Source organism: Eumetopias jubatus, unplaced genomic scaffold, assembly GCF_037043125.1.
Source record: "Eumetopias jubatus isolate StellerSeaLion01/CBP00866 unplaced genomic scaffold, mEumJub1_p1.0 scaffold_13, whole genome shotgun sequence".
In the NCBI taxonomy this organism is placed as follows: Eukaryota; Metazoa; Chordata; class Mammalia; order Carnivora; family Otariidae; genus Eumetopias; species Eumetopias jubatus.
This window is the reverse complement of record NW_028274819.1, coordinates 96,365,431-96,393,255: the sequence shown is the minus strand read 5'-3', so window position 1 is coordinate 96,393,255 and position 27,825 is coordinate 96,365,431. Positions and strand designations below refer to the sequence as shown.

Below are 27,825 nucleotides of genomic sequence, written 5' to 3'. Positions count from 1 at the left end.
GTGAAGCCCCTGCTCGCCAAGCTCTTCCTGCCGGGCCCCAGAGTGAGGCGGCCGGCCCCACTGGCAGCTGGGTCCTCAGGGCTGCCCTGTCCCCTGGCCTAGTGCCCAGAACATCCTCCTAGATGGGTGTGATTGTAGGCATTTCCCATAGCTGCTCAGAGGATGGAGGGAGGGAAGCAGGCTTACCTGTGTGCAGCCAGTCTGAAGAGCAGGCCTTCTCCAGTCATCTTCTGATGGTGCCCGAGTGACCTGCCAGAGGGTGAGAATGGCCAGGTCAATTCAAAGAAAAAATAGGCTTGTCCAGCTTAATTTCCTGGTGAAAGGAGAGCCTGTCCTGCACCCCTTCCTTCCCAGAGCCTTACTTGGTGTGCACCAGCATCTCCTCCTGGCCAGGAGATGGGGAGGAAGCCGAGTGGGGGCCCTGCAGGCCCCCGGCCCCACACACACTGCTTGGGGGGGGGTTGCGGGGGGTATTGGGCAGCCCTGGCCAGGTCCCACTCTGAGCTTGCCTTTTTTCTCTTGCAGTACATCTTTGCTGATGCTTATGCCCAGTACCTCTGGATCACGTTTGACTTCTGCAACACTATCCAAGGCTTTTCCATCCCGTTCCGGGCAGTTGATCTCCTCCTGCACAGCAAGGCCTCCAACCTTCTCCTGGGCTTTGACAGGTCTCACCCCAACAAGCAGGTAAGGGAGCTTCTGGGACACAGTCAGGTGGGGCTTTTCTGGTTTTCTGTTCCTGCCCGTGGGGATTGTGTGTCCTTTGACTGACCTCCCCCAGCCCCTCCTTCCTCCTCTCCCAAGCTTAGACTTTGTACTAGTTGAATTCCCACGGCTGAGGAAAAATGTATCTCCCTTGCGCTCTCTGTCTGCCTCCCAGCCAGGGGGCAATGCCAAGCACTCAGCAGGCCCTTGTAGCCAGACACATGCCCTTCTCCGTGTCGATGCACCTTTGTGGGTTTGAGGGTGGTCCATCGAAACTCTGGAAATTATTCAGACAGAGCCAGCTAAAGAAGCTTGGAGTCTGAGCTCTGCTGGGACCTCTGTCTTGAATTTCTGTTCTACCTTTCCCATCCTCTGCCTCAGACAACACACTGCTTTTGTACCATTTATTTGAAATTATCATTAACTTAAATTTTTTTCCTACGTGTGTGTATATGCCTCTAATATAAATATGTGTATTTTTCTCCTTAAATCTGAATTTGAAGGAGAGTGAGATGGGGAGATTTATATCTCAAGGTTGAAACTGGCCAAATCGAGGCTCTCGGTCTGGTATAATACCATGAAACCAGTAGACCTTGTAGGATTGGATTCATGATGAGTTTTGAATGGCTTGGCTCAGAGGAACCTTGGAACGTATCTTTTTCTTTGCAGGTTGTTTAACCAAAACATGATCTGTTTACCTTTCCTTGCCTTAGGGAGTAACCTAAGTACAGGCTGGGTCAGTTTACCAGTGTACGTGGTTGAACGTTATTTTTAGTCTTCTGCTGCTTCTTGTGTGGTCACTAGGGCCAGAGGAATGCTTGGGTGCTGTGTTTGGAAGTTCAGGGGCTTTGGCAAAGACCGGCAAGTTCATCACTCACGGCTGTATCGTTTGCATTCAGGTGGTTCCCCTTGGCGCTCTTTACCTCTGCGCTTAGCCAGGGTCCCCTCTGTTCACCTTTAATCCCCGTGGTCCATTATGGCTTTTTAAGGACACGGTTTCCCAGGCGAGAAAGTACAGTATAATCCTTTAGTTTTTACTGTCCCTAATGGCTAGTGCTGAGTAAACCGTAATTTCTGATGATCCGTAAATGGAAGACAATCCCCAGTCATTTTTCTTTGTCGTTATTCTTGAAGCCTTAGTAGCTGTGGACAGGAATGGGGAGGTGCAGAGCTCACCTTCCCTCCCGACCCTCGTTCGCTTTTGGAGTGACCAAGCTGGCCTTGCTGATCTCCGGGCCCGTCTTCCCAGACCACACGTTATTTATGGCGGGGCCTGATGGCCTTGCCGTTCAGGTTATGCTTGCCCCTTGCTGCTGCTTCTTCTTCTTTTTTTTTTTTTTAAAGGTTTTATTTATTTATTTGTCAGAGAGAGAGAGCATAAGCAGGGGGAGTGGCAGGCAGAGGGAGAAACAGGCTCCCCACTGAGCAGGGAGCCCGATGCGGGACTCGATCCCAGGACCCTGGGAACATGACCTGAGCTGAAGGCAGACGCTTAACCGACTGAGCCACCCAGGTGTCCCTGCCTCTTGCATCTTGATCTCTTCTTGTCCTTGGTCTTTGCAGCTGTGGAAGTCAGATGATTTTGGCCAGACCTGGATCCTGATTCAGGAACATGTGAAGTCCTTTTCTTGGTAAGTCCTTCATCTAAGAAGTTTGAATTACATAATCACCTTTCTTCAGTTCTAGCTCCTTCATGGAGGACAGACCTGCCCTCACCTGAAATGTGGAGCATGTGGTTCAGGAAAGGCACATTCCAGACCTGGGAATTAGAACTGCTAGTACAACACGCTCACTCTGGGGTGGTGGGGGATGAGAGAGGAAGGTTATTTGTGAGAGAAGTGACAGAGCTTTTGCATTTTTCAGTCCATCAGGGAACCCAGGGGACTCTTGAAGTACTTGCATGATTAGAATTTCTAAAGACCTTCACTCTTTGAGCATGATAACAGAAGTGGGGATTTTTCTCTGTATCACATTCATTCACTTGTTCATTCATAACGTATTTTTTTTAGATGTCTCCTGAATATGAAACATGTTCGATGCTTTAGGGTAGAAGAAGTTGAATAATTTATGGATATAGTTATTAAGGAGACTGCAGCTTAGGAGGCAAGAAAAGACATTTTGTGTACAGAACACACATCATGGAAGACACACAGAAGTCCCAGACCTAGCAGGAGAAGCCAGAGGGGGGACTAGTCTTTCCAGATGGGGGATCCCAGACAGCTCCATGAAGGAGGTTGCTTTTGAGCCAGGATATGCACAAGAGGCTGGAGGTAGCAGGAGGGGCCTGGAGGTGTGCGGGGCGGGGGATTCCAGACAGAAACAGAATGGCCAAAGGCAGAGAGACGGACACTGGTACTTGGATGGAGAACATGAAGTCTTACTTCTGGACAGTGTGTTGGGTGAAGTTTGGGAAGGGACATTGGTATCCAAATATGCAGTGCTTGGTAAAGGAATCTGGACTGAATTCTGAAAGCAGCGAGGAGCCCCTATAGGGTTTTGAGAAGGAGAGAGAAATCAACAGGGCTGGACTTGAAGTCAAGTTTGTTGCTAGTCGTACTTGCTTCTGATCTTTCACTGTTACAGGATGCAGTATTTAATCTTGAATAGATGTACTTCTACACGTGTGGGCGAATGGGCAGAACAGATTCTCAGGAGCAGACATGCTGGGTCAGCGGGTCACTCAAACCCTTCACACTTAGCAAACTTGATTCCTCCTACATTGACCCTTGACCTTCGCTGCCCCCAGTCAGCTGCCCCTGGAATCTTCCCCATTTCAGTTTTTAGTAGCTCAGGCCAAGAACTTGGAGTCATCACTCATTGCGTGTTTGTTTCATGCTTCACCTTCCACCTATCAGGAAATCCTGTTGTCCCTACCTTTGGTTTATGTCCAGGATCTACTGCTCAGCTATGACTTTACTCCAAGCCACCACTGTCACTCATTAGTTGTCCACCTGTCTTTCCACTATTACTCCTGTCCTTCTGCAGTTAATTCTCAGGACATGGCTGGGTTGATCTTCATAAAAACAGGTCAGATCATGTTGTTCCTCTCTCTACTTTGAACTCTTTATACACCATCATTTCTCTCAGATTAATGCCAAGCATATTCCTACCACAGGGCCTTTGCACTTGCTTTTTTCCCCTGCCTAGATTGCTCTTCTTCAAGATATACTTATTGCTTACTCCCTTATCTCATTCAAGTCTACTCAAATAACACTTTCCAAATGAGGCCGATCCTAAGGATCCTATTAAAATTGCAACTACTCCCCTGTCATTTACTGTGCCCTGATCTGTTATTTTTTTGCATAACACTTACCACATTCTAATATGGGATTGTTTGTCTTTCTCTCTTTGATAGAATGAAAGCTCTTTTCAAAGGCAGGGGCTTTGGTCAGTCTCATGCACAGATACATCCCCAGTGAATAAAGCATTGAAATTGTAACTTTGGTAGAGATTGCCAAATCTACGAAGAGTGTTAAATTTTGCTCTCATCTCAGTAACATAGAACTGTGCTTCTCTCCACAGTCAATGTGTTAAGTAAGACAGAGTATCTCAGTATAGTCTTAGTTTGAATTTTTCTTATTATGAATGAGTTTGAACATCTTTTAACGGCTTAAGCATCATTTTTATTTCCTTTTTTTTTTTAAAAAAGATTTTATTTTTTTGACAGAGACACAGCGAGAGAGGGAACACAAGCAGGGGGAGTGGGAGAGGGAGAAGCAGGCTTCCCGTGGAGCAGGGAGCCCGATGCGGGGCTCGATCCCAGGTCCCTGGGCTCATGACCTGAGCCGAAGGCAGACGCTTAACGACTGAGCCACCCAGGTGCCCCACGTCATTTTTATTTCTATTTTTATGACATGTCTTTTCATGCCCTTGGCCCTTTTTCTGTTGAATGGTTAGTCTTTTTTATTGATTTCCAGGAGCTCTTTGTATATTTGAGGCTAGGCCTTTGTGACACGAGATACCACGTGTGTGTGTTCATTTATAATTCTCAGTTTATCATTTGTGTTTTGAGGTTTCCATGTGGTTTTGAGTCCTTATTAAATGCAGTGGTACATACTGTATCTGTGCTTCTTTTAACTCTCTGTTTGCAGAGGAATGTATTTGAGTTGGTATTGCTTCCTTGGTGAATGAGGACAGTAAAGATGGGAGGGAGGCCAGGGAGGGGTCCTACAGCTGAGTATCTCCAGGCTCCACTGGACTTCCTTTTCAAAGAGGCAGCTGTTTCTGATCCTTTTGTTTTTTTCCTTGGACCCAGGTTGTAGTGTCTTAGTGAAATTATGACCACAGTCTTATCCAAGTATAATCTCTACCCAAGAAGTACCATTAGAACTTCCTTTTGCTTTATTTGTGTTTTAAGGGGACACATTGCCCTTTCATCTGCTTACGTAACCGTATATTAAGAGGGCACACTAGCAGGATGACTGAATAAAGGAACATCCCATTGGGGAATTTGTATGTTGTACCTTTTGCCTCCATGCACATATGCCGATATCTTAGGGGAAAGGCCTGGCCTGTCTTATTTTAGATAATTACATGTCTGGTGTCAGGGCATTTCAGGCCATTTGGAGGGTTTTCCCCTAGGATTTCCCATGATAAGTGAGAGTGTAATCTAACCTTTCTGAGAATACTGGCATACATTTGTTCAATAATGCGGGGCAGCCTGGGAGCAGCAGGAGTTTGGAAAACCAGTGGTCTGTGGAATCCAGAGCTGGAGATCAGCAAGGTGGGGCAGTGGTCTGTGGAATCCAGAGCTGGAGATCAGCAAGGTGGGGCAGTGGTCTGTGGAATCCAGAGCTGGAGATCAGCAAGGTGGGGCAGTGGAGGGGCAGCGGCGGAGGGACTCAGGGACGCCCCGCCGAGCATCACAGAAGAGTTGTAGGTGAGGCCCGGTGAGGACTGCTGAGGTGCTCAGGATGGAGCAAGGCTTGGAATTTTCAAACGAGGGCCCAGAGACCGGATGGAGTGGAAGGCTAGCGACGGCAGAGTAGCCGAGCTCGGCGGCGGAGTGGCTCTCAGAGACAGGACGGCCACAGAGGGATCGCGGAGGAGAACTGGGAGGGAAGTCACAGCTCTTTCTCTCTCCAGGTCCTGCTTTTGTTTAGGAAAAGAATAGCAGAGGTGAGCTCAGTCTCAGAATTCTCTGAGTGAAGGTCCCTTCCTCTCTGCCTCTTTAAAAATATCCAGCAGCTTTGTTTTAATTTGCATATCCTCTAGGGTAGAGGAAGCACTTTAATCAGTACTTCTAATTGTGGAAGAGAAGAGAACATGCCACCACCCCCACACATACGCACGCGGAGCGTCTGATGATGAGCAGTTGTCTCCTGCATTGGGGCCAAACCTGCTGGCTTCTCCAGTGCTCTGCTCAGACTCCAGATTGTGGGGCCAAAGTCATGCCTTTTGGTTTTCTATTTCTTCTCTCCCCCTTCCTTCTTTCCTTCCTTCCTCCCTCCTTCCCTCCTTACCCCCTTTCCTCCTTCCATCCCTCCCTCCCTCCCTTCCTTCCTGTGATCCTTTTTAAAAAAATTTTTTTTAAAGATTTTATGTATTTATTTGACAGAGACACAGTGAGAGAGGGAACCCCGCTGAGCAGGGACCACCGCCCCCCCCCCCCCCCCGCGATGCGGGGCTCGATCCCAGGACCCTGGGATCATGACCCGAGCCGAAGGCAGAAGCTTAACGATGGAGCCACCCAGGCGCCCCCCTTCCCGTGCTCTTGACAGTATATCTTTGAAGGAATTTTATATCCAAGCCTTCATTACCCTGAGAGCCGTCATGCATATGGCACTCTGCAAAGACAGGTCCGGAAGCGAGTCCTGCCTTTCCTTGGGTCATCCCTGCATCCTCCCTCTGAGGCTCTACTCCTGATTTTTCCCATGTGCTGAATGGTCTGCCTGGCCTGGTGTCTTATTGAGCATTAGGAAACCTGAGGCAGAGTAGTCCTCCCAGCTGTTGTTGGGGGCTTATTTGGGGGAGACTCCTGTTCTGAGATTCTTCTTGAGGGAGTTTGATCAAGTCAACCTTAGAGTTTTCAGTTTGGAGTAGCTTTTCTACCGTGGTCCACGGATTCAGTGCAGCAAGATTCAGTTCAGCTGGGAGCCCTGTAGGACAAAAAGAAATATAAGACATGGCCTTTAAAGGCATCTGTACTCTCTCTAGGAAGCTCAGACACATTATGGTGAACAAGAGAACACAGTGAATAAGGAGCACCACGGTGAATAAGAAGCACCATTGTATAAAGTCACGAGAGTGATTCCAAAATCCACCCACCCAAAACAGTTTTCTACCTTTGTTTGAAACTCAGATAACATTAATATGTAAGGTTTGGAATTGAACACTGCACAGGTATATCGTGGGTATTGGGAGGAGGGAGGAGAGCTTTGGGGGAGGGCTTCCTGGAAGAGGGGCCTTGAACTTGACCTCAGAAGAATAGGATTTCAACATGCAGGTCAGAGTGCACGCGGGGCGGGGCGGGGGCCTCCCTGCAGAGGGGTGCTCTGTTGATGGAGCACAGGGAGTTGGGGGGGAGCAATGAGCTCTGAGTTTCTGAAGGACATCAGGGAGATCAGTCCACGTGAGAATGAGTTTGCAAAGGAGTCTCGCAGAACATGACTTTGCACTGGTAGGATGACTCTGGATTGCACAGATCATCGACAGTGGCCCAGGACGGTAGACAGAAAGGGCAGGGACTGTTAGCAAGATCAGGCTCACTGGTTTCTCCTGTGGTTTCTTCTAGAGCTGTTCTGAGAGCGTATGGGCCTGGGAAAACATTCATTCTCTGAGGTTTACAACTTGAGGCCAGAAACTCACTGACAGCCCCAAGCAGTCCCTTGTTGACTGATTCCAAAACACCCCACCTTTTACTTTTCCTTCTTTTTGCTCATCTCAAGCATGGCCAAGGCTTGCCTTGAGTGACACCCAGGGCACTTTGAAGAGACCAGTAACAACATCAACACTTGACAAATGGCAATCACTTTCCCTCCCCACTGAGCCCAGGAGCAACCAAGGGGCTCTGTGGCAGAGAGCGTGGGATCGTGTCCCTCAATTCCATCAGGCTCTCTGCACAGCAGAACCTCGGTGTCTCCAGTTGCCTAAACAGAGCGATGATAGAGACTGCTCTCCTTCCTCTAGGGGTATCGATCCCTATGACAAGCCCAACACCATCTACGTGGAACGGCACGAACCCTCTGGCTACTCCACGGTTTTCCGAAGTACGGACTTCTTCCAGTCCCGGGAGAACCAGGAGGTGATCCTGGAGGAAGTGAAAGACTTTCAGCTTCGGGACAAGTACATGTTTGCTACAAAGGTGGTGGTAAGTTGAAGGCGCTGAGGAACGTGGAAACTCCTTTTGAGTTTGCTTTCAGAGGTTCGGCATTTTGTGATTGAGCCGGTGAGTTTGAGTAGGCAGGAAAGGGATCAACGCGCCCCGGGGAGCTTGACTGAGGGGCACTGGATATAGACAGACATTCCCGTGGGGCTTGGATGGTCCCGGGAGGTCAGAGGAATGGAGAAGCTCAGACAGCCACTCGGGATGTCTCTGGGCTCTCGGAACGTGGTTGTTTCCTGGTAGCCAAGCATCCTTGTCAAACACGTGTTTCTTTGACATCCCAATTAAAAGAACACAGAAAGGAGGGGTGGGGCTCCATGGCAATTTGCTTTAATCTCGCCGCCTGATTTCCTTTCAGATTAGGCCAATGTCTTTGGGAATTTTGGACACATGTTAATTTCCATGGCTAATAGAATGTGTAGTCATTGGCTAGTGGGAGTTAATGCTCTAAGAAAAGCAGTGATTAAACTTCCAGCTGTCAGTAAGTAGCTTAACTCTCAGCCTTTGGGAAAATCTTCCCCTTGATTTGATGTGTTGGATGGAGCCAGATGCTGGGGAGGTGGGGGGAGAGGCTTGCTCATTTAAAACCAGACTTGATTATTTAACAGGGCTTGCCTTGTGACTGTCTCAAGTTGCAAGCAGCGACTGCACTGCCCTGTGTAAAGGAACAAAACCGTCCCAAGGAGAGCAGGTTGGGCTGCTATCCTGGAGTGCCGTAGCTTATTTTCTTGATGGGGGCCATTCCCTCCTTGACCTCAGGCTCTGCAGATGGCCGCTGGTAACTGGCAGGCGCTTTGTGTTCTGTCACAGTTAACCTTAGGGACTAAAATCAGGTGTAATGTTTTCCTCCAGATTCTCACTTAAAATATATCATGGGTAGCTGGCCAGGTAGAAGCAGGCCACTCCCTTTGGTAGGATTCCAGGGTCGAGAGAGGACCTCCCCAGCAAGGAAAGCAGAGAGTAAGGTTGAGATGAGAAGAGAAGATGTGGGTGGCTTAAAGGCAAGAGGGGTGCCCCATTACATACTTTGCAAAATGTTTTTTAAAGCCACTATGATTATGGCAGTTTTTCTTCTGTCAGGCTGTTTGCATTGGGTCAGTTGCTGGATCATTCCTTTCCTGCCTTGCCTATCACTTTCTCTCTCTTTCTCTTACACACACGCACGCACGCACGCACACACACACGCACGCACGCACACACAGCGGGCCCAGAAGGCAGGCATCCTTGGATTGCCTTGGGCAGGGGTGTGGTGAGGAGGGAGTGCAGGGTGGGGAACCAGGCCTGAGGACTGGTACCTTGTGATATCTTCTTGGCAGTCCCGAGGTCCCGAATTGCCTCTTGTCTTTCAGTGTTCCTGGGTCTTTTCTGTTTTAGTTCCTTGGGCCTGAATTTATTTATATGGTTTTAATTCCTTGATTCTAAGACACAGTGACTGATTCTTAGATTTGCCTACTGACTGATTCAGGGCTGAGGTGGAGAGCCGTTGTGCGTTCCTCTTATCCCTGTTTTTTCTGGATCTCACACCCAAGAGCTGAAGAGATATTCCAGTGGGAGCTTTCTAAGCCCTCCGTTCCACCCTAATGGCTATGTTTGTTGTCTTGCCATAGCTGATATGCAGGGTGGCTGGGAACAAATTTATTGTTATTCCTGGCCAGTGGTGAGATCAGGGGCTGTGTCTGCCTTGTTCATCACTGATGTGGTACCCAGTATCTTGCACAATGCTTGCTACATAGCAGATGCACAGTAGTTGAATGAACACCATCTCTGCCCACCTGATTGAGAGAGCAGAGGCCAGTGGATTTTTCAGGGGGGTAGTAGGAGGTCTTAAATGATTGCTACTTTCTTGGTCAATTCTCACCTCTCTGTATGGTTTATTTATTTGTATGATATTGGTGACAAACCTGTAGTTATGTGTTGGCTTCATCTTTCAGCACACGGATGGGCCACCGGATTCCAGGGTCAGTGGTGTTAGCTAGAGGCTCTAGGTCAGAGGAGGTAGGCCACCACATGGAAGTGTTTCTCAAATTGTGGTCTTAGGAGCACTCTCAGCACCATCACTCAAGAGCACTTGTTCCAAAAGCGGATTTCAGGGCCCAAATGCATTTTTTTCTCAGCATCCCTAGGCTGCCTAAGAATCTCCAAAATTTGAGAAGCTCTTCCCTGAGGTCTTCTGTATGCAGAAGCTTTCGATAATAGCATCATCAAAGGATCATTGTAGATTGGATAGGTTGATGAGGGAAGAGACCCAACAGGCCGTGGATGATAAAATGAGTGTTTTCCTCCTTTTAATTTCTTCCTTTTTATTACATTAGACTGCTGAGCCATAAGGATAAACAACATTGGCCTTGGTTGGATAACCGTATCAGTGGGAGCGTTGTGAGGTCTGCAAGTGTAACTTCTTATCTGGGGTGTGCTTAGCACTCAGGCTGCCTGGGTTTGGGGAATTCTGAGGGACCTTAATATTAAATGGATTCAAATCAAATTAGGAAAGTCAAGGAACTAATTGCAAAACCACAGAAAATTGGTTTTGGGTGATTAACTCTTTTGCTTTTTTCCAGTACCATGAACAATTATAATTCTTTGCAGGTTAGCTCTTTAGAACACGTGGGGACAGCCATCTGGATTCTGGACTGGAGCTGGTATCTGAATCTTCAGAATACCCCTGTGCCCTGTTAGCCTGGCTCTTATTTTGTATGTGCTTTGTTTCTGGTGCCCTTTGATATTTTTTTTTAAAGATTTTATTTGCTTATTTGAGGGGGGTGGGAGAGGGGCAGTAGGAGAGGGAGAGAGAGAATCTCAAGCACAATCCATGCAGATTGGAGTGCCCGATGTGGGGCTCGACCCAACGACCCTGAGATCATGACCTGAGCTGAAATCAGGAGTCGGTCGTTCGACCGACTGAACCACTCTGGGGCCCCCCTTTAATATTTTTTTAACCCAAGTTTAATTTTTATTCCATGTTTTTTGACACGACGTTCACTTACTTGTCTTAATAGTCTACATCAAAATGATAGGCCATTGAGGCAGCAATGAGGCACTTTTGCAAACTGGACCAACATTGATTCGTTAACTTGGCAATAGACAGCTGTTAGGTTCTTTCTGGTAGATATCAGTAGTTGCCAGAATGTTGGAGATAAGTGAGGGCTAGCTGCTCCTCTGTAGCTTCACCACCCGCTTATCATGAAAGCCAGGTCCACACCTTTCTTGCACAAATGTATGTCAGTAAGCAAAGACCTAATGTATGGGCTTGATGGCATCTCCTCTCTTCTTCTAGGTGATGCAGACACAATGTTCTAGAGCAGGGATTGGCAAACTATGGCCCCCCTTCACTCATTTTTGTCAATAAAGTTTTATTGAAACAGCTATGCTCATTTGCTTACATGTTGTCTATCACTGCTTTCATGTCACAGTGGCAGAACTGAATAGTTGCATGGAGGCAGGATGGCTCACAAACTCTAAAATACTTCTATATGGATCTTTACAGAAAACCACCCCGTTGTAGAGGCAAGATTCTGTTACCCTTTGCGTTGGCATCAGGCAACCAGAATCCCCTCGTGTAAAAGCTTGATAAGTCATGGGCATTACCCTAAAAGTTCAGGTTCCAGGCCTCCTTAAATTGTTATGCCCTATTCATGCCAGACTGTTATCTTTAGGATATTATGGCCAATTCAGATATCTTGCATGCCACTGATCTCCCAAAAGAGCTCATTTGTACTTTTCGCTATTCTGACCTACCAACCACTACTGAAAACCAATTTCTCATCTTCATTATGCTAATTTAAAGTCTCTAATGTTGGTAGAGATAACAAGAAAACTTAGTAATCATCTCAAGATTGTGGGCTTCTCTATGAAAAGTTAGCTGACCACAACTGGAGCGTGATTTTTTTTAGGATAACTGACCAAAACCAAGCTATTGACGAATTACTTTAATTATAACATTATTTAAATGTATGTAAACATAAAGCTAGGTATAAACACTTAATGCATATAATTTATAGGCAACAATAAAACCCAAACACATTATAAATAACAATAAAACCCAAACATTATAAATAAAACTATAATACCAATAAATTTAATATTAATTTTTATAACACCTGTATTGAAATATAATTCCTAGGCCATAAAATTCACCCTTTTAAGGTATACAGCTCAGTGGTGTTTAGCTTATTCACAAAGTTGTGTAATGCTTATCACTATCTAATTCCAGCCCCTGCACCCCCATTCCATTCCCCTCCCCTCCCTGCCCCTGGCAACCATGAATCTATTTTCTGCCTCATAGAATTGCCTGTTCTGGACATTTTATGTAAAGAGTATCTTATACCATGTGACTTTTTGTAACTGTTTTCTTTCCTAGTATAATGTTTTCAGATTTCATCTGTGTTTATTACAGATCATCAGAATTAATGTGTCTTTAGGTCCACTGCCTCTCTCTCCTGCCGGTTCAGATCTCTTGTTGAACCCCTCTGGTAATTTTTTTCTTGTGCGTTATTGTCCTTTCCCACTCAAGAATTTGTATCTGTATAATTTCTGTTTCTTTAGTGATACTCTCGTTTAGTGAGACCATGTTCTCATACTTTCCTTAATTCTTGTGACATGGTTTCCTTTAATTTTTTGAACATATTTATGATAGGAGATTTAAATGTTTTGTTTGTAAGTCCATTATCGGGCCTTCCTCAGGAACAGTTTCTGTTGACTCGTGTGTGTGTGTGTGTGTGTGTGTGTGTGTAGGGACCATACTTTGCTGTTTGCTTGTCTTATCAAATTCTTTTATTGAAAATCAGACATTTTCGATGGTATAAGGTGGCAACTGCTTATATCAGAGTAGCCCCTTCCCAAAATGGTTTTTTTACCTTTTCCTGCTGTTGCCTGTATTTGTTTTGTTTGTGAGTTTCCTTCATTAATTTTGTAGAGTTTGCATTCTTCATTGTGTGTGGCTATGAAATGTTTGATAATTAGGCTTCGTGGTCAGCTAATGATTGAGTAGAGATTTTTCTTAAATGCTTTGAATCAGTACATCTGGTAGCCTTTGCTGAGGGCCTTTGAGCATGGGTGGGGGGCCTGCCTTCAGTGCAATCTACAACGCTGCCTTAGCCTTCAGTTCCTGCTTCTGTAGACCCAGCCGTGAGCGATTAGGCCCTTTTCGCTTCTCTTCTGAGCATACTCACAGTTCTTGCGTGTGTGACCTTGTAGAGTCCCTGGAATATCTCAGAGCTTATCAAAGCCTCTTAGGGGCATCTATTTCCCCAGCTTTTCCTTTCATGCTTTTGAGTGAGCCTTTTCTGAGTTCCAGGTGCCATGTTGCTCTAGCAGCTGCAGTGTGAAACATTGGCCACTTGTCTCTGTCTTCCATAAGCAGCGTGGCTATAGGTCTGTCTGTGCAGCGAGCCGAGTCGGGTTATACGTAGAGAAGACCTGAGGATGCAGTTTCAAGCTGGCCGTGGCAACGGTCTGTCCCCTCCATTGACCGCTCGGCTGCTGGTTTTCACAGTTCCCGGAGCTGCGAGGCTGTGGGTTTCCAAGGCTGCCGCAGAGCTAGAGCGAAGGGGGTGGGACTGAGGCCACAAAGTCGACTCTTCTTGCTGAGCTTTGACACCGTTCTCCAATAAGTGCTCTTTGGGTTTTGGCAAGCCTTTATTTAATTTTTTGAATTAAAAAAAATTTGACTTTGAGAATTTTTGTCAGTGTTTTTGTCGCTTTTCGGATGAGTGGATTTTCAGAGTTCCTTCCTCTGCCGTTCTTGATGTGCTTCCAGTGAATACTAACTTTGTGAAACTGTTTATTATGGACGTTTTAAATCTACATAAAAGCACAGTTTATACTGATAGGACTGCCACAGGTGCCCTCATTTAGCCTCAATATTATTTACATTTGCTAATCTCTTTTCGGCTGTGTACCCACTAGTTATTTTTTTCTTGGAATATTTTATTTTTATTATTATTATTTTTGAAGTAGGCTCCACGCCCAGCATGGACCTCAACAGGGGGCTCGATCTCACGACCCTGAGATCACGACCTGAGCTGAGATCAAGAGTTGGACTTTTAACTGACTGAGCCGCCCAGGTGCCCCTTTCTTGGAATATTTTTAAGGCATAAACATGTATAAATAAAATATATATAAAATGTTATCTATAAATATTTTAGTATAAACAACACTAATGTGGATGATGATGTTTCGCTGATCCCTTGTCACTGTCTCAGAGGAGAAGGTGGGCGTGAATGCTAGAGCCTGTTCTGGACTGTGCCCTTGTCCGCCGCATGCCACGGGGTCCCTCATTCTCTGGCCACTGTTCTCCATGAAACGTCCGATTGAAGAGCTCACTGTAACATCCTGTGGCCTTCACTTGGCAAGAACGTGTCATTTATTTAGTTCTTTCTGCTCTTTCCTCCTTGACCTCTCGTTTCCTTTGATATAATCTCAAACATAAATATAAGTGCACTTTTTGAAATTCAGGTTATTCAGCTACTTACGTCAATTTGTTTTTCCTTTTCGGAATGAAAGCACCAAATGAAACAAAGATCTTATCCTACCTTTTCAGACCCTAGAATACCGGCATAACTTGGAGCGTTGAAATACCTCCTGGATGTTGGTAAAAGTATTTGTGCTGGGAGCTATATTAACTGGGATAGCCTTTCAGGAAGGCTATTTCTTCTGTCAAAAATGAAAACTTTGACATAGAGGTTTTAAGAATGGCGTCCTACAAATATCCTTGTGTAGTTCTGGCACAGGTAATATATACAGGTATATTCATTGACGAGTGCTTCTGGAAATCATGTCAGAGCCCATGAGCTGTTAAATGAAAGATGCCTAAGAGACTCTGTTAATGAAGAAAGTTGAATTGCACAAGAATATTTTTATCACAATCTACATTGTGTGTGGAAAATAAAATTACATGTAGCAAATTGACATTGTGTTCAATTACTGGTAACAGAGTAGAAATAAAAAGTGGCCTAGCGAATACAGAAACTTATTTTCCTCTCCTCAGTGCTGCCTGGAGTTAGGCAGTATAGGGCTGGTATGTTGGTACCCTGGTACCCTGGGGGCCCAGGCCTCTCTCTGTTCCACCAACCTGACTAATGATTTCCATCCTCACCATTCCCTCTTGGTCTAGGACATCTATATAGCCTTTGAGTCTTTACAGGAGTCAGAAAGAGTAAGGACAGATAGGCCAAAATAGGACTCCTTCCCACTGATTAAGTCCCTTCAAGCAGCCTTCCTAGAAACCCAACACACCACTTAGGTTTACAGGTATTGACTAGTACTCAGTCACATGGCCACATGCAGTTATGCAAAAGGTAGAGAACCCCAGTGGTTTATTTGGGGTGGCAGTCAAGATCCTGTTGCTAAGGAGGAAGGAATAATGGATGTTGGGTAAGTGTAACATCGTCCGTCACTATATGAATATGCTCAGGGGTGATGGCACAGAACACTCCGTAAAGACCCCACGGGAGCCTGTTCCCTTTTACTCCCTGGGGAGTACCGTAGAAGGCGTGAGTAGAGGGTAGGGAGCAGAGTGTCTGCATTTTACTTTACATCCGTCTGTACTGTTGGATGTCTCTTTCTCATGAGCACGTTTTAGTTTTAGCATCGTGGTAAAGAGAAACTCAACCATCACAAAAACCCACGGCTTATTAAGAAAGTATTAGGAGCTTATGATACATCTATCTGACAATCCACAGTGTGCTACAGTTAAATTGTTAGTATGTTTCTTGGTGGCAAAAAAGTATTACAGTGACTCCTTAGGGGTGAACCTGAATTGTCCAGGCTTAGGAATTATTGTCCCAGAAGGAAGTGGGACGCATGTGTTTTGAGGTTTCTTTTTTTGTTATTTTTTTGGTTTGTTTTGAGGTTTCTTATGACCTTTGTACTCTGACTTTTGCATCCATGGAGGAAGACTGGCCTTGGTATGAATTCTCAATTCTGTGCCAACCAACGGCACTCATTAAGAATGCTTAACTAAGGGGCGACTGGGTGGCTCAGTTGTTAAGCGTCTGCCTTCGGCTCAGGTCATGATCCCAGGGTCCTGGGATCCAGCCCCGCATCGGGCTCCCTGCTCGGCGGGAGGCCTGCTTCTCCCTCTCCCACTCCCCCTGCTTGTGTTCCTGCTCTCGTTGTCTCTCTCTCTGTCAAATAAATAAATAAAATCTTAAAAAAAAAAAAAAAGAATGCTTAACTAATGATGGCCCCCCCCCCAGTGTCACTGAGAAAAGTGGCTCCTTTTCTAAGGTTTAACCACAGTAGGAAGAAGTGAAAAAGTATAAAGCATCGAAGTATTTTTTTCACGGACATCTGTGTATTCATATATATTTATAGGGATTTATATAGGGTAACTTACACGGATTCTCTGACCTTTATAAATAGCTATAAAATTTTATTGACTTAAAGAGGGATTTTGGGATCTATGCCTAACAGTTTTGCTGGGTACTATTTTTCTCATTCAGGTAATAAGTTTTACATTTTTAATAGATCCATCGTTTCCTGCGGCCCCATACTGAGTACAAGCTATTACCATGCTTTTTCATGTGCCATTTTGGAAAGGCAGTCTTTTGTACCTCCCTACCTGGCTTCTTTTAAACAGATTACTTTTAGCCATTTGTTTGAATGTGTGTGTGTGTGTGTGTGTGTGTGTGTGTGTGTGTGTGTGTGTGTGTACTGCTCAGATGAATCAAGAATAACTTCAGGTTCATCAGCTTGCTCTTCACATAGTGTTTATCGGGCTTATATTAGCACAGGGCTTCGGTTCTATTATAGTTAAGGGAAATTGGTATGTTTCTTACTTCATAGGAATTTAAAATCTCTAGTAAACAGTAGCAACATGGTCAAGGATAAATGAAGCCAAATGAACCCCTTCTGGTTGGCAATCCCAATATTCCGATCAGCTTAATAGTCACGTGTGTGATTATGGCCACAGGATGGTGTGTGTCCCTTTCTGTCTGGATAGATGTGCAACATTTTGCCTCAGTTCCCAGTCCCGTACTTTCAGAGCTGGAAGAACCCACATTGAGCCTTTACGGTGCTGCTTATCTTTTTTTGAATTATCGCCCCTTTTGAGGGTCTGGTAAAGATTGTGTACCCTCCCCAGCAGGATGAATAGGTGCATCCATACACACAGTTTGCCTTTGTATTTATAGGGTTCCTGGGCCATTGACACCCATCGACAGAGAAGTCCCAAGCCTAATCATCTTCTCAGTTTTATAGATGAATAAATTGAGACTGAGAGAGGCTTAGTGACTTCCCGAGGTGGTACAGCCAGCTCTTAATCTAGTGCTTTTGTACACATTTTCGAGATTCCAGCAGTGCTCTAGTATCTCTAAAACACAATGTGACAGGGCCGACATCATGTGCAATGCCCTATGCCCTACCGAAGAAAACATACGCCAGCAAAAACGTTCATCAATGAGAAGTATTAAAAGGTCACAAAAGAGAATCAGTGAAAATTCCCTCAGCTCTTTGTGCAAGTTAAAGCCCTTGAATTTGAGTATCCTCATAACCTGAAAATAGGAGAGAAAGAACAAGGGAAATGTGCGCTGTGTGTGGCTGACCTCACCCTGGGCAGGACTGGGGGCTGCCCGGTTAAATCTCCATCCCCCTCCCACACTCAGGTTCAGCCACAGTACCATTTGTCCTTCGTCCTCATCTGGTGTTAGGGAGTGTCTGGTACCTGTTGCAGACCAGGTGTCTGGGAATCAAGTGAGTGCAGCCCAAGCTGCGGAGTGAACACGGACGTTGCAAAAACGTGCATTTGTAGTCACCCTGTGTTTCATGTTTTTGGTAGAATTGGAGGGGTCTGACACTTCTCTTTCCTTCTTCACTTATTTGGAGTGGCTGTAATGTGGCACCATTAACTTTTTTTTTCTCTTCTTCCTGGGCAGCATCTTTGGGGCAGTCTGCAGCCATCTTCTGTCCAGCTCTGGGTCTCCTTTGGCAGGAAGCCCATGCGAGCAGCCCAGTTTGTCACGAGACATCCTATTAATGTGAGTGGGGTCCGCTTGGGGGCGGAAAGAAGTGTTAATGTCCACATGCAGTGGTCAGGGGATGGGTGTTGCAGGGACGTCCTTCTGGGTAGATAGATCTTTGATGGAGGCTCCCTGAAGTCCTTTTCTAGATAGGTCCCTAGGGAGAACCATTATGCTTTGGGCATCTTGGTCTGTTTTTTTTTTCCCTCTTCACTGTTCAGAGTGCAGCCAGATGGGAGCCTTAATTTGCTTTACGTGGAGATGGATGGGCAGAGAAGTTTGGGACTGGAGTCAGTGGACTCAGGGTGCTAGTATTGAAGGAATGGGGAGCTGGTGACCCTGAGTTGTTTGTTCGGGACCTGCTCTGTTGCTACAGTAGACAGCTAGATTGCAAAAGGGGTTAAGAGCTGGGTCCCATCCTTTTAGAAACATAGGTTGGAGACACAGAGAACCGAGCAGAGGAAGAAACCATATATATATAGTCCAATGCTTGGCTGCAGTCTGTGTGTATGATAATGTAGATCATAGGAAGGATCCTGGTGGGCTGGGGTCATCAGAGAAGTGCCCACAGGCAGGAGGTGGCATTTGAAGGCCTTGCCACTAGCAGTTGGTGTGGTGGAAGGTTGGGATCTCAAGTGGAGAAGATTCTTGTCCATTCTTTGCTTTTTACAGCTTCCATCTTCCTTTAGTACCTTAAAGGAAAGGGAATACACATTAATGTATATTGTACTTAGTACTAACAATAGACCTCATGGGAAAAAGAGGGAGATGTTATGAACTAAACTGAAGTATTTAGGTCATTTATGGAGTTCGGGGGCCCCCTCTTTTGGGCCCCATTTGCCAGGAAGCAGCTTGCTCCAGCTACATGGTGGCCTCAGCTCCTCCAAAAAGAAAGTTGGCTGAGCTTTACTGGGATTTGGGAAGCTGTCTATGGGCTCCGGGCCCATACCTCTCACTGGGACATTTGGAAATCATTACTTCAGTGTGCATAGGGAAAGCCCGCTGTGCATGTGGGTTTTTTGACTTGTGTATTTTTCGACTTCTGATTCCAAAGGAATATTACATCGCAGATGCCTCCGAGGACCAGGTGTTTGTATGCGTCAGTCACAGTAACAACCGCACCAACTTATACATCTCGGAGGCAGAGGGGCTGAAGTTCTCCCTGTCCTTGGAGAACGTGCTCTACTACAGCCCAGGAGGGGCGGGCGGTGACACGCTGGTGAGGTAAGGAAACCATGGGTCCCTGGCCCAAGTCTCATGTCAGCACCACCTACACCCTCCAGGTGGGTGTTTTTCAGCATCAGCTGCACATTTGAGTTCCACTGGCAAGTTGCCAGAAACCCCGATGCCTGGTGTGTGGTTTAACCAGTTTGGGGTGTGGCTGGGCTCTGAAGATTTTACAAGGCTTTGGGTGTGATGCCAAGGTTGAGCACTGCTGCTCCAGGTGATCTTTAGAGTCATAGCCCATGTCAGCCACTCCCTGTCTGGCTCTGGGGTCTCTGAGCCAGTGGGAAAAGGCACTTGGAAAATGTCAGCTCAGGGCAAGCTGATGTGGGGAGCCCTGGGGGTCTTGCCTCCAAGTGACTCAGGTTCATTGACTTTTTTTAACGTAATTGCAAATACTGCTTTGTGGGTATATGTGGAAGGACCCCAGTGGTACCCATCCTTTATCAGGACATCCTATGCTTGGAGTTGTTTTGTAATGGACGTTCCGTGGGCTATGGAGGAGTCCGGGGTTCGGGAGGGATGAATGACCCATGACCCTCGAGGGCCAGGAGGGCATTTATTCTCACTTGTCTTGTGTGAGATGTCTGACTGTGATGAGGATTGCTCTCTGCTCTGGGAAGGAGCCGTCTGCTGGAGCTGGCTGGTGGGCACCGGGGTCGGGCTCCGAGGCCATGACCACCAGGGCACAGGCCGTGGCATTGCCGTCGGAGGTCTCTCGTCATGCTGGTGATTTATTCAGTCACCAGCTCTTTCAACAAGGATGCTGTTGTTCTGGGCACAGCACTGAGATCATGTGTCCAGCCACGAAAAGTCGAAGCAGGGTCCCTGTTCTGTGGAGCTTTCGTTCTCCTTGGGGAAAGACAGAACATAGACAGATGTGTAATTTGCCTGGTGGTGGTGAGTGCTGGGAGGCAAAGTGAACCAAGTTCAGAGGACAGGGCATTAGGAGCATGTTACTTCATACAGGCTGGTCATGGGAGGCTGTTCGAGGATGGCGACATTTCAGCAGGTGCCTGGGGAATGGCACTGCAGGCAGAGGGAACAGCATGCTCGGAGGCTCTCAGGTTGGACTCTGTTGGTTTATTTTAGGAGCAGCGAGGAGGCCAGGGTGGATCCAGCAGCTGGAGGAGGAGGGGGAGAACCCAAGGGACAGCATCTGAGAGAGCAGAGCTCAGATTGTATAAGGTCTTTGAGGGCATGGAAGGAACTTACTTTATTTCCCAAGTGGGATATGGAGGGTTTTGACCAGAAGATGGACATCATCTGATTTAACCTGTTATATTTTCTTAACCATTGAAAAAGTTGTGAACTGCGTTATATAAAGGAAAGCACATGAAACATAAATGGACATTGTTATCGGAAACTTTAGAGGAACACTCAGGTGACCTGTGTTTTAAAGAAGCTATCCTCAGTGCTGTGTGCAAAGTAAACTCTTGGACAGGAGCGAGAGTGGGAGCAGGAAGCCTGGCTGGGGAAGTGTGGTGGAAATCCAGCCGGCGGGGATTGCTGTCGGCTGGGCTCAGGGCAGTAGTGGGAGAGATGATGGAAAAGGGCAAATTCTGATGGTTTGTTGGTAGATTTGCTGCTTGGCTGTGGAGAGTCAAGGGCCCACAGCTGCTTGGGCTCAGCAGCGGGCAGAATGCCGGCCGTGGGCGGAGTCAGGGAGTGGGGGAGTCAGGGAGGGCTGGGTGAGGAGCTGGTGTCAAGGGAAAGAGAGGGACCTCGGGTTTGGACTCAACAGGACCCAAGAGGAGAACTTTCTTTCTGGTCTCTCTCTGATAGTGCTTTCCCACACCCTGTTTTGGCTCTTTCGGGGGTATGTCCTATTTTGTGCCTTACTTTTTTCCCCCCCCTCCCAGTATAGACTCACGAGTTATTTATTATTCAGTGCGTGTTAATGTGTTGTAAACCATTCCTACCATGATTCAGCCTCAGGTTTTTCTGGTTTGGTCAGTGGCAGCCTTTTTGGGCTGGCTCCTGTGTCCTTTTTTGTTGTTGTTTTTTTAAAGTAATTTATTGAGGTGAAATTCACAGAACATTAGCTTAACCATTTTAAAGTGACCAACAACTCGGTGGCATTTAGGGCATTCAGTGTTGTGCAACCACCAGCTTTAATCTAATTCCAAAACATTTCACTTCCCCAAAAGAAAACCCCTTACCACTAGGCATTTTCTGGCCTCTGTCTCCCCTCCCGCCACACCCCCATCTCCCCTCCCCCTGCACCCCCCATCTCCCCTTCCCCCGCACCCCTCCCCCCCCCGATCTCCCCTCCTCCCCATCCCCCCAGCCCCTGGCAGCCACTAATCTCCTTTCTGTCTCTGTGGATTTATCTTCTCGGGATATTCTGTGTAAACAGAATCACAGCATGATATGTGACCTTTGGGTCTGGCCTCTTGTACCTTGCAAAACATGTTCAGGGTTGGTCTACATGGAGCCTGTGTCAGTGCTTCATTCCTTTTTATGGGTGAGTAATATTCTCCTTACTTTTTTAATAATCAAAATTACAAGCCATTATTCCTCAAGCCTTTCACAGACTCTGATTTTTTTTCTTTCACATCTGAGAGCCTCTGGCTATATGGAGTGGATAAATCAGAGCTTGCCAGAGGTTTCCGGGTCCTCCGCATTTGTCGGGTATTCGGGAAGGGTATCTCGTGACTGGGCAGAGCTGGAGCCAGAAGCTCCTCAGGAAGCAGTAAGCTCAGTTAGGTGACCATGTGGCCCTCTCATAGATGCCCACGACCCTTTCTGTGGTCACAGAAGACACCCCCGCCCTTCCTGGGCGTAGAGTCGAGTCAGGAAACTGGGAAGAGGTTTATGTCTACATTCACAGACCCGTGTAGGCTCAACCTTCTTGCTGTTTTCCTCAGGCTTTATCTCAGGGACTGGAGATCTTCACAGGGGCTCGTTTGAGTGAACTTTTGTCACCTGCTTCTGCATCTCAGGAAGATGAAATGGGATAAGGGTGAATTAGCAGATTACGTGGGCAGACGGATTTGAAAAAACAAAACAAAACACAGCCCTTCTGTGGTATTTGAAATGAGTTGTTCTTTGAACTCAATAGGCAAGTGTGGTGCCAAGGAACCGTCCTAATTTGCTTAGAGGACCAGAGAAGGAATTCTTAACGGGGGTGCTCCTGGCATTGGTGAGATGGGCCAAATAGAAATCTCATGGAAAGCGGTGTCCAGATGGAGGACCAGGTGTGGAGAGGAAATGTCAGGTCTGGTGGCGGCGCATCTGAGGAAGACCTGCTGCTGGGTTGTGCGGGGCGAGGCGGGCTTGGGTTCTGCAGGAGGGGGGCCCAGGGGCCCTGGGGCTCTGGCCGGGGAGCAGGGGACAAGTGCTTGTCGTGAGGGCCGGTGAGAGGAAATGTAAGAAAAATGGATGAAGAGAGGGCACTTAGGGTGAGGTGGATTGTCGCAGGACCACAGGGAGCTGACAGGACCGTCTGGGGGGCATGTGAGGCGCAGAGGACGGGTTTCTGCTTGGAACCGAAAGGCAAAAATCCAGGAGAGTGACTGGAGGGAAGAAGCAGAGTTCATCTGGCTGAGAGAAGGCCAGACCTCCCACGTGTTTGAAGGAAGCCAGCAAACCTGACGATGGCGGCTTCGTGATGATGGAATCCAACGCGGGGTTGCTGAGATGAACAGAGAGCAGGTGGATGATAGACCTTCAACCGATTTCTAAGGAAGCAACTGAAAAATAACTCCGGTAGACCTAAGGAAACCACACATCAGAATATTTGGTCTCAACACCAGTATCTTATTTGGGATTTTGCTCAGTCTCTCAGTCTGAAGTAGCTTTGTCAGTGCTTTTAAAAAAATTTTCCTTTTCTGCCTCAGAGCGTGTAGTGTGCTTCTTTCTGTCTGAGAGGCAGAGTACTCCTCCAGGTCAAGATTTGTACAGTGGATAATGGAAAAAAGCAGTTCTAGATTTCTTTTTAAATTAAATTTTTTTTTTTTTTTTACAAAGCCCAGTGGCTCAGAACCCTTCTAAATAAAGGACTTACATCCAGTTTTAAAAGCCACGTGTGAACTCTGGGTAGCACTTCTCAGAGATCTGTTCCATTTATAATGCGTAGACCATTTCAGGGCAAAACTGCTTCCCAGTGAAATCAGTATCCCAGCATAGTAGAGGCCCTGAGAGGGGCTTAATCTCTGTTTCACTGTTAAAAAGTAGTTAACCTCAAGCTTCTAGAACCACACTCACTCTCTATCCTCCCGTGGGTGGGGCTTCTGCTCTGCTTTCTGAGAGGAACCCTATGGGCTTCGGTCTGATCTGGGCGTTGGATAATGAGCTGTAAGCGTGTGGACAGTGGCTGGGGAACCCTTCGCGCTGTATTCCTGTGGCTTGTAAGCCCCAGCGCTTTGACTAGTGTCTGGCAAGTCTGGCTTACTGTTTCCTGTTTGTCGAGGCTCACTGGAGGATTTGGGGTGAATTCGTCAGGGGAAGAGATAGATGTGACTCTCTCATCAGCTCTGTGTGTTGTAGTCAGCGTTCTGAACTCCCTGTGAGGAGTTATTGATCTAATAAGCGTCTTGGCCTTCAAAGTTAAAACACAATCACGTTTTAAAAAAAAGAAGAAAGAGAAGGCTATTCATTTATGAAAAGGAATGGAGTACTGATTTGTGTTACAATATGGGTAAACCTTGAAAATATTATGCTGTGGGAAAGGAACCATAAAAAAGGCACGTTTCCATGTATGTGAGATACCCAGACTGGGCAAATCCGTAGTGACGGAAAACTCAGTGGTGGTTGCCAGGGCCTGGGGTGGGCAAACGAAAGGGCGAATGACTGCTGGTGGGTACAGGGTTTCTTTCTGAGATGAGGAAAACGTTCTGGAATGAGATAGCAATGCTGGTACAACATAACACTGGGAATGTGCTTAACGCCACTGAATTCTATACTTTCTAACGGTTAAATTTTATGTTATTTACCATAAAAACATACCAGGGAAATATCACCTCAGGTTCACAGCTGTTTATTTTCTCTTACTGTAGGTATTTTGCAAATGAGCCATTTGCTGACTTCCACCGTGTGGAAGGGTTGCAAGGAGTCTACATCGCTACTCTGATCAATGGTGCTGTGAATGAGGAGAATATGAGATCAGTCATCACCTTTGACAAAGGGGGTTCCTGGGAGTTCCTTCAGGCTCCAGCCTTCACAGGATATGGAGAAAAAATCAACTGTGAGGTAGAGATGCTTTCATCTTGTTTGCGTTTTTCATACAAACCTTTACCTGTCATGCTACCCTTACGGTTCCCAAACTCAGCACCAGGGCATCTAGGGAGTGCCATGGTGAACTCCCAAGGGCACTCTGGAATGCCTTAAATTTTTGAGGGAAACACAAGATACTTGGTATTTGTTGGTCATCATGGGAAGTACCATCTTGAGTTTAGTTCAGAGTTTCAACATGAGTTCATGCTGAATTTCTTTGGAAGGCGTCCTGTCTTTGTAAAGCTGGATTTCCTCGAGATGACAGTGGTGGGATCGAATATGATTCTAAACCTAGAGAAGGTGCGTAGTACTCAACAGGTGCACACATCCTGCATTAAGTAACTGTGGTAATATTTAAGAGTGAAATAAAGGTTTTGTTTTCTCTCATTCTCTTTCTTTCGGTGTATGTGTGTATATTCACATATGCACGCATACTATTATTTTGAACTGCCGCTAAGTTATTAGGACATGTCTACTTATGAAGTTGTGTGGTTTCAACTATGTAAAACAATACATGTTGGTATTTCTTCTGGCCTGAAGCTGCTATAAAAAATTTACGGGGACACTGTGCTGCAAAGCAAGAAAGTTTGGGAAACTCTGATGTAAGCTTTTTATTTCTGTGGAACTTTAAAAAAAAGAAAAGCCTTCCTGAATGTAATTTAGGATTCTACAATTTTCCCTATCTGTGGCTCCATCTGAAAAGCTGAGAATACTAAAATGTTATTATTTGGCCTCAGGAGGTGTCCCCACTCGTCTCAGCGGCTCTGTTCTTATCCCTCTGATGAACATTGTTTGGATTGAGTTCCTTCCTTTTTGCCTCACCTAAGGGATCTGGGGTATGTAAGGTAGGTAGGCAGAAGGAACTCAGAAAAAAAATCAAGTAGTAATTTTTGGGAGAACTGTAACATTTAGTTAGACGATTACCTGATCTTTTGGAATTTTGAATTTTGTTTGTCCATGATTAAGTATGTTGACTCTACTGTAGCTGTGACCCCTGGGAAAATTTTTTTTGGAGACCCTTGCTCTCCACGGACTTCTTGATTACTCTTCCCTATTTGGCAACAGGTGTCAACTTAGTACATCAAGTCTAACTTTGGAAAGAGGCAAGATATAAGTAGACAGAGACAGATACCTAGGTACTTCTTTATTCCGGAGTGGCTTCTAGATTTTGGGAGCTCTGCACAAGCCTGTGTGGATGGGGGTGGCCTGCTTTTGAGCATGCTGTTGGGGCTCTGAGTCCTAGTTAAATAAAATTAATGGTATTGTTAAAACTCTGCTTATTCTTCTGACTGACCTGTTTGTTTATGAACTGTACAACCCTTGGTGAGCTTTTAGTTTCTACCTGTGATTTTAGATGGTGAAAGAACAGGTTAGTTGGCAAATATTTGTTTGAGACCCAACCTAATTTGCTCCAGTTTTCATTTGCTAAACTGTGATACTAGCAAAATGGACATTTGCTAAGAGAGATCCTTTAGTTAAAGAAGTAAGTATATGTAGCAAAACCATGTCTGTTTTTACGTGTTCACATAAGCACACAGAGTTACCCTGTCTAGAACACCAGAGGAGGCTGAATAACATTTGACAATCACATTCTGACCAAGAGAATCAGGCATGACCACATAGCAAACAGCGTTGTTTGCACAACTATTAAAATCCGAACGTAAGTGGCAGAGGCCAGTTTGAATGACTTGTTTTGCAGTGGACACAGCAGAGTTGGTGCTTTGTACAAATGCTGACCACTTAAAATCTGCTTTAATGTGGATCCTTTGGTGTTTCTATCTCATACGTGGTACATCTGGGAGCTTATCCGTGAGACTTTATGACTTCTGATTCTTGGTTTTTCCGCTGATGGAATTGCTTACACTGTATTTGAAATCTTATCTCTACGGACTTATTTTTTAAGTCCCACAAAATCATTAATTCTCTTTAGTGCCGAGTCACATGAGAGTATCTCTGGGTAAAACGGAGGGACAGCTTTTGACCTACTTGGGTGGACACTGATTTCTAATAGCTGTTCTCTGAGAGTCTCAGGAGGAATGTTTTACTTGTATTGTTCTGTTTTTTTCAATGAGAGGCATTTATGTGGTTCAGCTAATCATATCCACCTGGGGGACCGTGGGGGAGAGCTGGGCCGTGAGTCTGGGCTCCTTTGGGCCAGATTTCCTTCTGTGTCTGTGGTTGTACTGTCTACACACAGGCCTCTGTGTTTTGAGGCAGCTGGTGGCGTCATATCACGTGCTGACAGTGCCTGGAACTTGTGTCCCGTAGCTTGCTCAGGGCTGTTCCCTCCACCTGGCCCAGCGGCTCAGTCAGCTGCTCAACCTCCAGCTCCGGAGGATGCCCATCTTGTCCAGGGAGTCTGCTCCCGGTCTCATCATTGCCACTGGTAAGTCCGCCGTGCTTGTCCCCGCATTGGGGGTTAAGCTCTGCCGTAGCAATGGCTCTTTGTGATTTTGAGACATCTTTAGTTGCTAAATACGACACAGACTTTCTGGTTGGGCAAGGTATCTGACCTCTTCTTGAAATGAAAAGTAATGACTCCTCTTGCATTTTAGGTTCGGTGGGAAAGAACTTGGCAAGCAAGACGAATGTGTACGTTTCTAGCAGTGCTGGAGCCCGGTGGCGAGAGGTCAGCCTACCCGCCCCCCCCCCCGCCCCGCCCCGCCCCACCCCACCAGCCCCCATCCCCTACTCCCCAGCCCCCAACCTGGGTTCTGGTTTGTTGGAGGACACGGTCATGCCTCCACTTTTCAGGAACACGTGTGGCCCGTGGTGAGGCCAGTGGCACCAAGTATGACTATAAAATTAAAGATAGGTACCCAGAGCCGCACGTGAGCGTCAGCTGCACTAATTTTGTGTTCGCACCTTGTAATGTGGGCTCGTGATGTTGCCAGAAACATTCCTTTGAATCAAAAACAGACCTTCTCTTCCCCTCACGACTGTGAATTTAATTAGATACTCCAACGGGACAAAGCAATGTCTCTTTGCTTAACTTCTTTACCCCTAGAACCTAGCAGTGCTTGGTATGGAGTGGGCACTGCATAAATATTTGCAGCATCTATCAGTAAATGACCATGTACTGGTATCTGGTGTGAAACTGGCCATTTCTTGTTGTATCGTAACAAAATAGAAGTCAGGCCTCTCCTTGGTGGGCTGTGCCGGGCAGGCCCTTCCATTTCACTCTGCCCTATGGAAGGGAGACTGTTTTTGCCTTAAGTCTGCAGAGCTGCTTTGGGTCCTTAGGCACTGCTGATACCAGTTCTGAGAGTAGAGCTAGTTCTGTGGCCCCCAAATGCTAATTTGGCCTTGGGCATTAGAGAATTCCCAAACTTATTAAAAAAAAAAAATACTTTCATCAACCTCCCATGACTTATGAAGGCCAAGGGATGAACAGTTGGT

The 27,825-nt window shown here is 46.3% G+C and overlaps 1 protein-coding gene across 1 annotated transcript in view; it reads left to right on the top strand.

Moving 5' to 3' along the window:
* Positions 1 to 27,825, top strand: part of SORL1 (sortilin related receptor 1) — a 155,003-nt gene that overhangs the window by 28,297 nt on the left and 98,881 nt on the right. Inside the window, exons 4-11 of the mRNA XM_028125868.2 lie at positions 526 to 687; positions 2,269 to 2,336; positions 7,834 to 8,014; positions 17,902 to 18,003; positions 19,040 to 19,209; positions 24,210 to 24,402; positions 26,695 to 26,812; positions 26,982 to 27,055. Of these exons, the coding sequence (XP_027981669.2) occupies positions 526 to 687; positions 2,269 to 2,336; positions 7,834 to 8,014; positions 17,902 to 18,003; positions 19,040 to 19,209; positions 24,210 to 24,402; positions 26,695 to 26,812; positions 26,982 to 27,055 (1,068 nt within the window). The remainder of the gene's footprint in view (positions 1 to 525; positions 688 to 2,268; positions 2,337 to 7,833; positions 8,015 to 17,901; positions 18,004 to 19,039; positions 19,210 to 24,209; positions 24,403 to 26,694; positions 26,813 to 26,981; positions 27,056 to 27,825) is intronic.